This window comes from Daldinia decipiens (assembly GCF_022478715.1).
Source record: "Daldinia decipiens strain CBS 113046 unplaced genomic scaffold F4813scaffold_20, whole genome shotgun sequence".
Taxonomy (NCBI): domain Eukaryota; kingdom Fungi; phylum Ascomycota; class Sordariomycetes; order Xylariales; family Hypoxylaceae; genus Daldinia; species Daldinia decipiens.
In genome coordinates, this window is record NW_026054563.1 from 604981 (window position 1) to 618134 (window position 13154).

Below are 13154 nucleotides of genomic sequence, written 5' to 3' on the forward strand. Positions count from 1 at the left end.
TAGACGGGGCTGTCGCTTCTCAACGTATGCAAGTTGTACGGAAGTACCATTGCTTGTACCGATCGATCTGGACAGCTTGTAAGTTCCAAGCCCCGAACGACTTCCTTTCATACTTCATACGACAACTTTTCCACACACACACACACACAACACTTAATGATTACCTCCTTGGAGATCATGATATTAATACAGCATTTAAAGCCTTGCTCTTAGCAGAATATCTACCATGAGGCGTTGGTTCGTCTCAGCGCTCCGTAAGTTTCGCCTTATAAATCTAATATCGCTGTAAGCTATGTGCGCTAATCCCTGCTCCGAATAGTGCTTTTGCAGGTTATCGCCTTTACATCCGCTGCCGAACAACAAGTATTGGAGGATGATAGTGCGACCGCGAATCTTCAACAAGCTGCCGAGACCGATGTCGTTCAAGACGAGCAACATGCCTGGACCCCCTACCAAAGCGGTAAGCCGCCGTAACTATGTGATTCTGGAACGAACGGCGGGGATCTAACATGGAATAGGATGGGAGCTTGTCCATGAGGCGATGACCGAATTCCGAAAGATTAAAGCACCTCATTTACACAGAAAATCAAAAAAGCCAACCAGCGTTTTTGGGATAATATTCCATTATTTACCAAAGATCTTACCGAGTATACGAGCTAGCGCTCCTCCACAAGAACATGCGCCACCAGTTATCACCGGTCCCCTCCTCGAGGGCGTCAAGCTCCTACAGCAATCGGCCGACCAGAATAACACAGATGCGATTTACCTACTAGCGCAGTTCAACTTCTTCGGAAATTATTCCCACCCGAGAAATTTCAAGACCGCGTTCGATCACTACTACAGACTAGCTTCGTATGGGAACAGTTCCGCGCAGTATATGGTGGGATTGATATATGCGACAGGACTGGGGGATGCGGTAGAGCGGGATCAATCAAAGGCTCTTCTATACCATACATTTGCCGCCGATGCAGGGCACACGAGGTCGGAAATGACCCTGGCGGCCCGCCATGTTAGCGGTGTTGGTGTACCTAAGAGTTGCGAAATGGCTTGCAAGTATTACAAGAGGGTGGCGGACAAAGCCATGGTTTGGTTCCGATCAGGGCCACCTGGTGGAATGGCCCTCACACCGGAAGCGCATCGGTTATCTGACGACGTAGGTGGTGTGTACGGCGAAGGGGCCAGCGTTGTAAGTTCCGGTATCAACGCTCTGAAGGCTGACCCCAGTTCTCATGCCTACGCCGCCATCGACGACGTCATCGAATACCTTGATTTAATGTCCCAGAAGGGTGATTTTAAGGCTTCGTTCAATTTAGGGAGACTTTATTACGAAGGTCAGCGGGGCCTTGAAAGGAACGTCGATTTAGCTCGACGGTACTTTGCCGCCGTAACAACAATGTATTGGCGCACCAAAGATGGCCGTCCCGTTGACCAACCCAAGCCTCAATTGGAGAAATATGCTAGTAAGGCCGCCGGTTATATCGGCCGGATGTGGTTACGTGGAGAAGGAGTCAGGCAGGACTTTAAGCTAGCTAGGGGATGGTTTGAGCGCGGAATTAAGCACGGCGATGCCCAGTCCCAATGGGGCCTGGGTATTATGAATCTTCACGGCCTTGGGATTCCCAAGAATGTTTCTAAGGCCACAGAGCTTTTCAAGGCTTCAGCAGACCAGGACTTTAGCCTTTCTCACGTGGCCTTAGGAGCTCTCCACCTCGACCAGGGTACTCCTGACGACCTGAAAATTGCCAACTCTTACTTCGAAGCGGCTGCTCGGTGGGCCAATATTGAGGCGCAGTACTATCTAGCCGAGATGATGCATCACGGGGTTGGGAGAGACAAAACGTGCGGCATGGCTATGGTATATTACAAGAGCGTTGCCGAAAGGGCAGAGCCTCTGGTGTCATCTTGGGCAGAAGCTAACCAGGCTTACGAAGATGGCGACTACGAGCTTGCCTTCCTTGATTATCTTATTGCTGCAGAGCAAGGATACGAAAAGGCGCAGAACAATGTCGCTTTTATGTTAGACCCGTCCCAGTCACGACTACCCCTACCACCATGGCTTCACCGCCAGCCGGCAAAGCCTAACCTGCTTCAGAATTCTGCCCTGGCTCTGATCTACTGGACCAGATCAGCTATACAATCTAACATTGATTCACTGGTTAAAATGGGCGATTATTATCTAGACGGGATCGGTACCGAAACAGCGTTTGACAAAGCGGCTCAGTGCTATAGTGGTGCATCGGAGTATTTCCAAAGCGCGCAAGCCCTCTATAACCTTGGTTGGATGCACGAGAATGGGGTTGGTTTGACGCAGGATTTCCACCTCGCTAAGAGATACTACGACCAGGCCCTCGAGGCTAATGAGGAAGCCTACCTACCGGTGACCTTAAGCCTCCTTAAACTCCGAGCGCGCAGTGCTTGGAATACGTTCACCCATGGCCGCATAAACTCGATCCAGGACGAACCTTGTAAGTCTTATTCGTTTTCTTTCTCTCTCTCTCTCTCTCTCTCTCTCTCTCTCTCTCGCTATCTACATGTAGACTAAGACGTATATCCGAACAGCGCCCAGAAAGGACTGGTCACTCAGCGAGTGGATCGCCAACTTCCTCCAGGAAGATATTTACTACGAGGAGGGATACGAGGCCTTCGACGAGGGCATGATCACGGGCAGCGATGGGGAACCCCTAAATGACGGCCTCGATGACGTAGACGCCGTGGTCGAAAGCCTGATCATCCTTGGACTGGTCGGCGCTATAGTCATCCTCATGTACTACCGCGCGCGCAGGCAGCAGGCACACGCTCAGGCTGAGGCCGAGGCTGCAAGACAAGGTCAGCAAGGAGGAGGTGGTGTACAACAGCAGCAACAGGCGCAGGGCCAGCAAGGAGGCAACTTGTTCGCGCAGCCGGACGCCCCAGATTTTGGACAGTGGGCCGCGGGGGCCGTAGGTCAATAGGAGAGGCGGCTATAGCCCGCCCAGGCCCTTAATGAGGCGTGTAGTATATAATGAATGAATGAATAGAGTGTTCAATCATGAAGACTCGCTTAGACTTTCTATTTTGTTTTAACGTTAGCGCGGCAGGCCGGGGTAATAAGCTGGTTTAAGTTCTATGGCCCAGCTCTTGGCTCTTACATATGTACCTAAGGATATATAGATGTCCGCCTTTAGGATAACTTCAGATTTAACATAACCAGGAACATGATCAGGAGACAGTCAGGTATGCTAATGCGGCAATAAATTTACTCAAGAGGTACAGATCGTGTCATTCCCCTTTCCTTTTCCTAAGACCTTCCCCTGTCAAATCATCAGAACTTCTTTCTTAATCATCCTACCTCATATAGGTGGAAGGCAAATACACGTCCAGTATCTAGTTTTTGATCCAGATTGCTTGGGAATGGAAATTGAAGTGACTTGCATGCTCTTGGCAGGCATAATCTACGTACTTCGCAACGCATCAAGCTTCGTTTTTCACCTAACTGGATCAGAAGATGAATAACTTGGTCTCTAACGATAGGTTAACAATCAGATGATATAATTAATTCTAACGCTGGTTCTGAATCATCTACATATCGTTACTCACAAATCTTACTTAAACTACACTTCACCCCCTTTTCCCGAGAAAGATAAAATAACGGAAAATGACACGTCCCAGCAGATACACTCTCGGAGTCACTAAACGACTGGGCGGTTTGGAAAATATGGCGGAATAAGCCTATATGTACAGGATATCCCCTAAGTTTCCTAGTTATCCTTAAGTCCAAACCACCACCACCATCACCACCATCACAACCACAACAACGACAATTCCAGCATCATCGGACCCGAACCGACATTGCCTTCGACCCAGCACTTCACTTTGACACTAGCCTTCAAGCAAAATATCAGATCCATCTATTAGCTCGTGGCCTTGTCGCATTCCCCCTTCATTTGACCCTACTGCTTACTACTTCCGGTGCGCTGCATCATAGCGCATACACAACTACAATGTGTACACAGGAGTTGATGAGCGTTCTATGCCTGACCTGCGGACGGTTCACCGGGCCGAAGTACAAAGGCAAAGTTATTCGCTGCAAGAAGGTGCGCGAGGGGGGAGCCGCCGGTTCGTGCGGTACCTTGACGACGAAGGAGATGAGGTACACCGATATTGGCATGTGCGCTGCATGTAAAAAGCAGAGGCAGAAATGAGCACGAGATGCTAGGAGAGCTGCCAAAAGAATCCAACGCGATGCTGCGGATCATGGTAAATTTTGGATTGATCATGTAGGCGGCGACTACACGGGAGCTTGGGCGCGTTCTTGTCCGCTACGCTTTTTGATACGTTAGGGATATATTACTACCTATGGCAATACTATAAGATCTTTCCATTGTGCCCATGTCCTGTTAGTGTTAATTATTTGGATTTGACATGTTCACTAAAAGGTAAATAATGGATAGATATTAGAGTAGAATTTGTGAGGATATTGACTTTATTCAAGTAGTTAGGTTACTTTGTTAGTATAAAAATAAGCGGCATATACAAGAACTAGCTATCTGAGATATAACTATCATGTTTGAAATTAAATATATGATGAATTGGTAGTTGCTGGCCACAAGTCCTACAACATGAAGCTGCCTAATAGCTTGGTACGGTAGTAAATTCGTACGAAGCGTAGAGCCGTAAGAGCCTCCGGTAGCCTACCCCTATTATCCTACCCCTATTAGCCTTCAAAAGTCATGTTGCTTAATTCAAGCAGCTACTATATTCTACACATATTACGAATTGCCAACATCTTTTTGCTTGGTCGTTGTCAATTATGTAAGGAATTATACCTTTAATGCTACCTCATGACATACAGGGTTTTCAAGACTGCAACGTGAAGTTGTTGTCCCGCATTACTGACGGAACATTAGTACTACATAAAAAGTTTTATCTTATACATTTGAACCCGGGATTGAATACTTTAATAATGCTACATTAACTCATCAGCTCTTATCACAAGGTTACACCAGTGTAAAGGGAACATGCAGTTGGCTTTTTGGACCAAGAAAAAGCTAGTGATTAAACCAGTAGTTGTCGTTTTAATTCTCGTCGTCTTACACCAACATTATCACTAAGTGCAGTTTAAGTCATTGAATTGATCGGCCAGTATCTTACATCATTCCTCGAAAACCTCTAAGCTTACGTTGGGTGTTGGTTCGGTAGACTTGTTTTAATTGGGGTATAACTTGTAGTTGGTCCAAAAAGTAAAGAATATTGTTCAGCTGCAGTATTACAGCAGACGTGATTGATACACCATCAAATCAATATGGCGATGAACTGGTACAAGTTAAAACGGGATAACTAGTTCATTTACAACCCATCTTTACATAGTGTGCGCTATAACCAATAACTGATGTGGGCGAAAAATAACTCAAGTCGTTACATAGTAGATTAGAACCAAGATTAGCCTGCGGCGTAGTAAAAAAGACACCTTGGCTACCTAGCCAATGTATGTAAACTGAAGCTATTTACAGGGGTTAAACCACGTGGCATCCCTAACACCATCCTACCTATTCCGTATGTATCACCTTGGCAATATTCCGTATTCGTCATTATCATTAAACCATTAAAAATTCCCCGAGCTTGCTCCATCAAAAACGAGTGATCTCGAGTCTGAGCGTCTGCATCGTGTTACGTGCATGCCCTGAAAAGGCCCGACGGGCGGGGTGGCCTCTATCGTCAATGCATCTACCTACATAACATCTTGGCCTATGTCTATCACATGTCTGCCCTTTTCAATCGACGTTCTTGGTAACAAAGGCTATGGCGTCCTCGACCGAGGCGGTCGCCTCAGCTGTTAAGCCGACCATCCTATGCGATAGGATGAGGTCGTGTGGTGCGTGCTTTATCGTGTGGAATTTCACCTTGTTGCCTTCTATTCTCTCCATTGCCTCTGCGAATTGCTTGTTTTCGTCGTAGAAAACTTCAGCTTCCCCGGCTTGGATATATACCGGCACGCTCGTCCTGAATGGGTGCGTCATAGGGGAAAAGTACGGCGCTACCTCCGGTGTCATTCCACCTTCGGGGATGTACTTGTCGTATCCGGTCTGGAGGACGGGGTAGTTGATGCAGTCGGTCCGTAGCTTAGGAGAGTCTCCGTATTGCCTCTTGGAATCGTTGGTTACGTGAACCCATGGCGAGTATGCCAGCACACCGCCTGGTAGTGGAAGCTTTTGACTTTCCTCTAGGTATCTTAATAATCCCACGGCAACGTTGCCTCCAGCCGAGTCTCCTAAGAAAACGATGTCTTTCGGATCGATGCCGAGGTCTAGTATGTAGTTGTAAAAGGTAAGGGCGTCTTGGATTGCGGCTGGAAATCGACCGGCGGGGGAGGTGGCAAGTCGATATTGGGCGAGGAATACCCTGGCCCCTGGAACACGTCTCACTAGATCCGAGACGATGTTGGACCCCTCGTAAGGATCGAAAGCAAAAACAAAGGCACCTCCAGGGAAAAGAAGGAGGACCTTTGACTTGTCAATGGTTACTGGACCACCTAGACTCGCATCCCAAAGTCCTTTTAAGGGCACCGGCTTGATAGCTGCTGGGGATAAGACGCCGGAGTAAAGCTTGTCGTCACCGGGTTCGATATAGGCAAACCGTTCTTTAGCCTTCTCTGGAGTTAGGGGTCGAAGGCTCGAAAGACCAATTACCGACACGAGGTTGAAAAATATGCGTATAATGTAAGTGGCTACACTTGTTCTTATGCTCCATTGTCTTATAGGTCGTAATGAGGGGATAGTATAATATATTATAAGTGAGATTAATATAAATGGAAGTTTCAAAGTAAAGTATATTATGTAAAGAGCTTTAAGCGGCTGAGTTGAGCGTGACAATGCCATTGTGGACATACACTACGTAGTACACTATGAAGAGATGGCAGGATAAGTAAGAGTAGAGGTGAAGATGTCTGGTGTATAGGAGAAGGAAAGGTGAGGCAACTTTGTGTATTATAAACACGTCAAAATCTACGCTAAATCGAAGCCACCTACGAACCCGACAGGCAGAGGCAGGCAGGCGATTAACCACCTTTGTTTTGCTCACCATGAACAGGAAATCACTCTTGTTTCGGGATTCGGCCTACACACCTAGCATTAGCACGTGTAATGTCATGAAGCCATCACTACTACGGAGCATAGAACTACTGTGTTGCAATGCAGATGGTTGTTTTGCATATTTGGACTTTCCCGCATATGTGGGCCACAAGGGCCACAAGGTAGCATCGTGTTGCAACGATGCGACCAAGGGTCGTACCGCACACGCTTGATTATATTAGAATCCTCTAACTAGGTAGTGCTAGCCTATGGTGGAGGCGGCAGTTATGCCATGTGTATGAAAGCATGTTGTACGCCTACCAGCCTGCTTCTAACCATGGACGAGGCCTCTGTGTTTACCCAGACAGGTATTCGGTAATGCCATGGATTTATTTGATCGAGGAAACAGGTTTGTGTTGTAGTATTTGCTTTTATAACAACGACCTAATATACATAGAACCGAACGCATATTATTAATGATGCTAGGTATTGCTGATAAACACAATCGATCGTCTTTTCTCCAGCTCCTACCCCGATCTCCTCATTAGTACATAATATCTCGTAACGTTATCCGTGAGCTCCATGCCATAGTACCATCGATATAAACAAAAGGGGTAACAAGTTCGGGCCCCCAGAGATAGTCGTTGGTCTGTGTTTCTATAAGCTTAAGTAGTGGAGTTATAGACCCACGTGGAAAGGGTCTCTTAAGCCTTGAGGTGATCCGTACGCGACAAGGCTAACCAGGTTGGTGATGCCGCGATCAGGGGGCGGAGATACAAGTGGGAGATACCATAAAAGCGAGCCATGATTGGCGGGCTCGTTCGGGGACAAGGCCCTTCACGTGGGGGCGTATGAATGTATGTACATAACTACATCCCTGATGTGATAAGTCGGTCACAGTACAAATATACCATGTTCTCGTCGCATGTTATGGAGACGCAGCATGCATCGTAGCCCTAAATGTAGTTCTCCCCCGATCTAGTGGGGTATCTCCGGGACATAATTCAAAATGTAATTATTTATTCACAGCAAATACCTATGCCTGCCTGCTTGTCCGAGCTTCCCGTGTCTTGCCCTCGTTTTGCAGCACAGACCTATACCCTGCTTATGGCCCTGAGATGCTAGGAAACTCAAACAATTACATAGGTACCTACACAAGTTGCTTATGCCTCGGCCGAGAATACTTTTTGGAAATGATAGCCAGGTATGTATAATATGCGAGATTCAGCATGCGGCAAGATGTATCGGATTTCGTATTATGTGGGCGCTGATGGATGCTTGTTGGTTTGCTTTTGGTAGTCTCTTCCGTACGAAACAATGTCCATTATGTAAATCCGAATATGCCGATCATTTACAGGATAAGAACCTCGGCTCGGCATTGAGCATTGAGCATTGAGCATTGAGATTTACAGCAGTACGCTCCACGCTGTGGTCTTTGTTTGGCCCATAAGAAACGAGCCGAGTATAAACTTGCGAGCTTACAAACTTACAAACCCATGCAACCAACGGTGTATCCAGCAGTGCAACCCTAATATGTTCAGGTCGGTTAGTAGGTAGCTGAATAGGTCGATCTCGGACCGATAGTTAGTCGGAAAATCGTCAGTTCACGTCCCTTTGCCGGCGGCAACTCCCGCAAGCTGAAGTCATGAACACGATGGGTGGTCACCTACATATGCGGGGGCTTCTACATATTGAGTTCCTATTCACCGGGATTGGCGTCGCTAATCCCGCTTGCGATCTATATATACCGAGGTACCTACCTATGCATTACCCTTGCAGTTGCACCGGTATTAGGTAGTACTGGCTTTCGCCTCCTCGCACCTAGAGAGTGTTGCGCTTTAATTAAGGAACCAGGCAAGATCAGGGATAACGTACCGGATTTGCAAGATAATAAGAGGTTATTCCGACCTTTGCAATATTGTTAAAAAAGCATGTCTTCTATGAAAGGTTATTAGCTAACGTCTATAAACATTTTTAAAATAACTTTATGAAAAGCCTTTTTGTTTGGAAGTATTTCGGATTAATCCTTAATTGTTAACCGTTTAATACACACTTCTTAGCTAAATAAACGGTTTAAGTCTTGCTTAAGTAAGTGACACGGACCTTTCATAAACTTATATCTTGTTCCAAGCCTACCTTTTCGAGATATATCTATTAAATTCAGCTGAAAGGAGGGTTGAAAATAGCGAAGTTACGTAAGATATAACAGAGAGTGAGTACCTGACTACTAGGTAGTCATCATCCATTAAAAGATTATGAAGTGGTATTTATACCGGCATCAGCTTCTGCTTGGCCGCCTGTGCCGCTTACGTCCGTCTTATAACTGACCTATCAGCGAGCCTTGTAGGTAGGCACTGCCGCACCAACAGCACCAGCCTTTTTTATAGCATGGTATTTTATTTAATATTCATGGACCTTTAGAAGAACATCAAGTGACATGGGATCCTTATTGTTGGTTTTGTCTTTTGCTTCAATTTTAACCCCATTCGATTCGCTGGAGGCCACCGCGTCCACCAACCCGACAGATGGGTTCTATCATATCCTCGACGCCACATTCCACTACCTCTAGCGGACAAGATAATTTGCGTACTTGTGCTGTTTTGATTGGTTTGACTTCTATCGTCGTTCTCCTAAGAATCTGGGTGAGAGTTAGTCAGCGTCAATGTCTTAAAGGCCACGATTGGCTGTGTATCGTGTCCTTGATTCTCTATTGCGCCCAATGTGGTCTCATAATCGACTGTAGGCGCTTGCTCCTAGACCAGTGGTTTCTTTAACAAGACTTGGACTGAATATCAATTTAGTTATCGTCAGACATGGCGCGTTTGAAACCGGTCCCCCTTTGGAGCCTCCCGAGGTGATCGAACTTCTGAAAGTAAGTTATACTCGATTGACACTAATTGGAAAACGACAAGGGGCTAAATGGCAAAAAGATGGCCTGGATCTGCGAGTTCCTGTTTAGCGGAATTATTACTACTGTTAAATTGAGCATCTTGTGGTTTTACTACTCATTATTCTCAGTAAACAAGACCTCCAAGCGAGCAACCATAACCACAGCCGTTCTATGTATCATCTGGTTCATTGTCGCTATATTCATCATAACATTTCAATGCGATCCTATCGACGCGTTCTGGACTCAGTTCAACTCACAAGAATATTGCCTCAATGCAACGGACTTCCTTCTAGGGTATGAAACGACAAATCTACTCCTGGATGTGGTGATCATCTGTATCCCTTTTGGCATATTGGGAAAGCTCCAGCTATCTATGACAAGGAGGATCTCTCTCTTGGTTATTTTTATATTAGGAGGACTGTGAGTTGCATGAACTTCCTTGGGTGGTCTAAGTTAACAAGCGTAGTGTATGCATTGCAAGCATCGTTCGCTTGACAGCGATATATCCACTTCCAGACCCAACCAAGAATTGTAAGTTACTCCTTTAGTTAATACCTGCATCTATTAGAAATACTTACAATCATCAAGTTGACTTTAGTGTCCTTATACTATGGGGAGAAATACAGTCAGGTGTAGCCATCCTCTGCGCCTGCCTCCCTACACTTGGGCCTCTCTTTAGTGATGATTCCAAGGCGATAAGGGCAGTCCGAAATTGGCATGGGTTATCGGCGGCGAATTCGACTAGAACTCGGGGCGTTAGCGGAAATCAGTCAAGAGGTCCCCATCCGAACACGCCAGTACATGGTTGGCCTGAAGTCGAAGATCCGCAAGCGTCCAGGAGCTGGATTCGTGTTGATGAGAGCATATCTGATACATTCCCTCTGAAGCCAGTTAAGCATTATAATCATAGCTCGACGGGTCGGGACCCAGAACTGCAGTAGCTTGGTGGATCTGAGTCTCTCAGATAAGTTGTTAGCTTTGTTGGTTACCTATCTAACGCCAGGACGAGAAAGAAAGCTGGTTCTTATAAATCTCCCCGAAAGAAATGCGACGTATACAATTATCCGACCTTGATTATATATAAATAACTTCAAAACAAATATAGTTGCGTAGTAATTATCAGGTACCTATATAGTAAATACATCTTGAGAACATATTCACCCCAAATTATATCGAAATAAACTCTTAACCGAGGATAGAAACCATGTTAAATTAAACCACGAACTTTAACAACACGCAACACACACTCTTATAACTCATCGTCGAAGACTTACAACTCTATACTATAGCAAAGGCAACATGAGTTAGCGTTCGGAGTAAAACGCCCAATACTTGCCATATTGTTTCGAGGGAAGGTTCGAGTGTTAAGGATAACTATAAGAGCAATTGATAATTATATAGAGCTTAGTGAAGGATACGGTATATCAGGAATATGAGTGACTTGATTAACTAAACAAGCTTCTTCACAAGTAAGTGGGGACCCTAGCTTATATAGACTTTTTTGCTAAAACACCATTTATTATACCTATTAATAGTTACTTGGTCACTCGTATAAGAACGCCCATTCAAGGCCTGTTAAAAGTGTGTGGGTGATTAGCTGTCTTCGTTAACTCGGGTTTCAGCGTCTTTGATGTCTCATAATGATCCTCAGGCCAATAATAGCTATCACCTTTGCCGCTCTGGCTTTTAGGACCTACCAGCCTTCGATTATAAAAGCACTTGCAAGTAGAGCTTCGTAAAAGGTGGTAGATTTTTGCCTCGCATACTGCACATTCAGCGTTTCTCATAATCTGTCACTCTCGTGTTTTTAAGATGAATTTCGTGCCAGGGATCGGGTAGATGAAAGCTTACCAACGAATATCCCAAGTATAATCTTTCATAAAGCTAGGCATATACAGAAAGGGCTGGCCGCTAGATGCCTCGAAGTTCTTCCATGTGGTGTTCTCGATTTCTTTCCCTGGCGGTTCTAGATTAGGTACCTCTTAGGGTGTAAACGGAGGTCAAAGAGTGCGAAGCAAGCAATCTTTTGGAAAGTCAAGAATGGAATTAAATGGATTGAGAGTATATTATTAAGGGGGGGTTAGATATTGGTCCTTACCATTGATGTAATATGAACAGATCCAAACCACACCGAGGGGTTTTCATGGTTTATTAGATGCAATGTTTATAGAGCATATGTTAGCATTATAAGTCTCCTAACTGACGGAAAAGCATATTTGCTCAGAAACATCATGACTCTGTCTCTGTAGCCCTCGTTATTTGAACCTCGCAGTTACAACTGGCTCCAGAGAGGGCTTCGTATATAATTCTTCTTTCGGATCCTTTAAAAAGCTATGTAACTCAAGCCATTAAAATACTACATAACACATACGATACACACACTACCAAAATACCGAGCTATATGCATATAAGGGCTACGGCACAGGTAAGGGACCAGAGCTATAATTAGGTACCTTGCGTGTTTATAATTAATTATAGCACCTAGGTACTTATAGGGAACAAAGAGAAATATACGAAAGGCTAACTACCCCTTTATTCCGTAACTTGACTGCTAGCCGCTCCACCCGGAATCAGCGAAATTGGCCTCCCAACATACGTCGAAGGCTAGCTACCTACCTAACTTCATTCTGTTGTCGTCATTACGTCTGTATGTATATGTTCATATCAACGAAAATTGTCGACGTATCACCATGAGTACCCTTGGCCCTAGCAAGCCGTCGAGCTACCCCCCCTCCAAGACAGCCTTGCTCTTTCTCGACTACCAGAATGTACTTGTCAATATGACCCAAGACTCAGAAACCAAACAAAAAGCTTATCAAGTCAGCCAAGATACTCCTAGCGAAGGCACGCGAATCCAACGTCGTCATTGTGCATTGTCTCGTAAACACGACCATAGACACACCCGCCACAAATGAGGTAGCAGGGCAGTGGGCCGCAGTGCATAAGCCCATGTTATCAGCCAATCCCGAACTGGCAGCCGAATTCAGCAAACTCACCATCATCGACCCACCGACTGACGGTGGCCATGAGAGCACTTCCCTGGGAGCCCCTAGATACAGGTCTGCTCTGGTCGCTCAGGGGATACTGCCGTTTCTGCGCGAGAAGTTGGGTGTCGAACATCTAATAAGTCGAAACACCCTTACTGGGGCCACCCTAGTGGGGGCCACCCATTTCCCATACAAAATCAACGATTTCGCATATTTATATTTAATTCAAGA

General features: G+C 45.6%; 4 protein-coding genes across 4 annotated transcripts; 3 read left to right on the forward strand and 1 right to left on the reverse strand.

Moving 5' to 3' along the window:
- Window positions 1–82: 82 nt before the first annotated feature.
- Window positions 83–3358, forward strand: F4813DRAFT_362577 (HCP-like protein). Its single transcript, XM_049243636.1, has 4 exons — window positions 83–254; window positions 320–460; window positions 519–2465; window positions 2560–3358. Exons 1-4 carry the CDS (start codon window positions 227–229, stop codon window positions 2949–2951), a joined length of 2508 nt encoding a protein of 835 aa, XP_049098956.1. The 5' UTR covers window positions 83–226; the 3' UTR covers window positions 2952–3358.
- Window positions 3359–5322: 1964 nt separating this feature from the next.
- Window positions 5323–6975, reverse strand: F4813DRAFT_362578 (alpha/beta-hydrolase). The gene has a single exon (XM_049243637.1). The coding sequence runs from the start codon at window positions 6861–6863 to the stop codon at window positions 5751–5753; it is 1113 nt and encodes a 370-aa protein (XP_049098957.1). The 5' UTR covers window positions 6864–6975; the 3' UTR covers window positions 5323–5750.
- Window positions 6976–8976: 2001 nt separating this feature from the next.
- Window positions 8977–11103, forward strand: F4813DRAFT_362584 (uncharacterized protein). Its single transcript, XM_049243638.1, has 5 exons — window positions 8977–9785; window positions 9848–9918; window positions 9977–10356; window positions 10403–10467; window positions 10525–11103. The coding sequence occupies exons 1-5, from the start codon at window positions 9572–9574 to the stop codon at window positions 10875–10877; spliced, it is 1083 nt and encodes a 360-aa protein (XP_049098958.1). The 5' UTR covers window positions 8977–9571; the 3' UTR covers window positions 10878–11103.
- A 1246-nt stretch (window positions 11104–12349) lies between these two features.
- Window positions 12350–13134, forward strand: F4813DRAFT_362591 (uncharacterized protein). Its single transcript, XM_049243639.1, has one exon. The coding sequence runs from the start codon at window positions 12627–12629 to the stop codon at window positions 12849–12851; it is 225 nt and encodes a 74-aa protein (XP_049098959.1). The 5' UTR covers window positions 12350–12626; the 3' UTR covers window positions 12852–13134.
- Window positions 13135–13154: the final 20 nt, after the last annotated feature.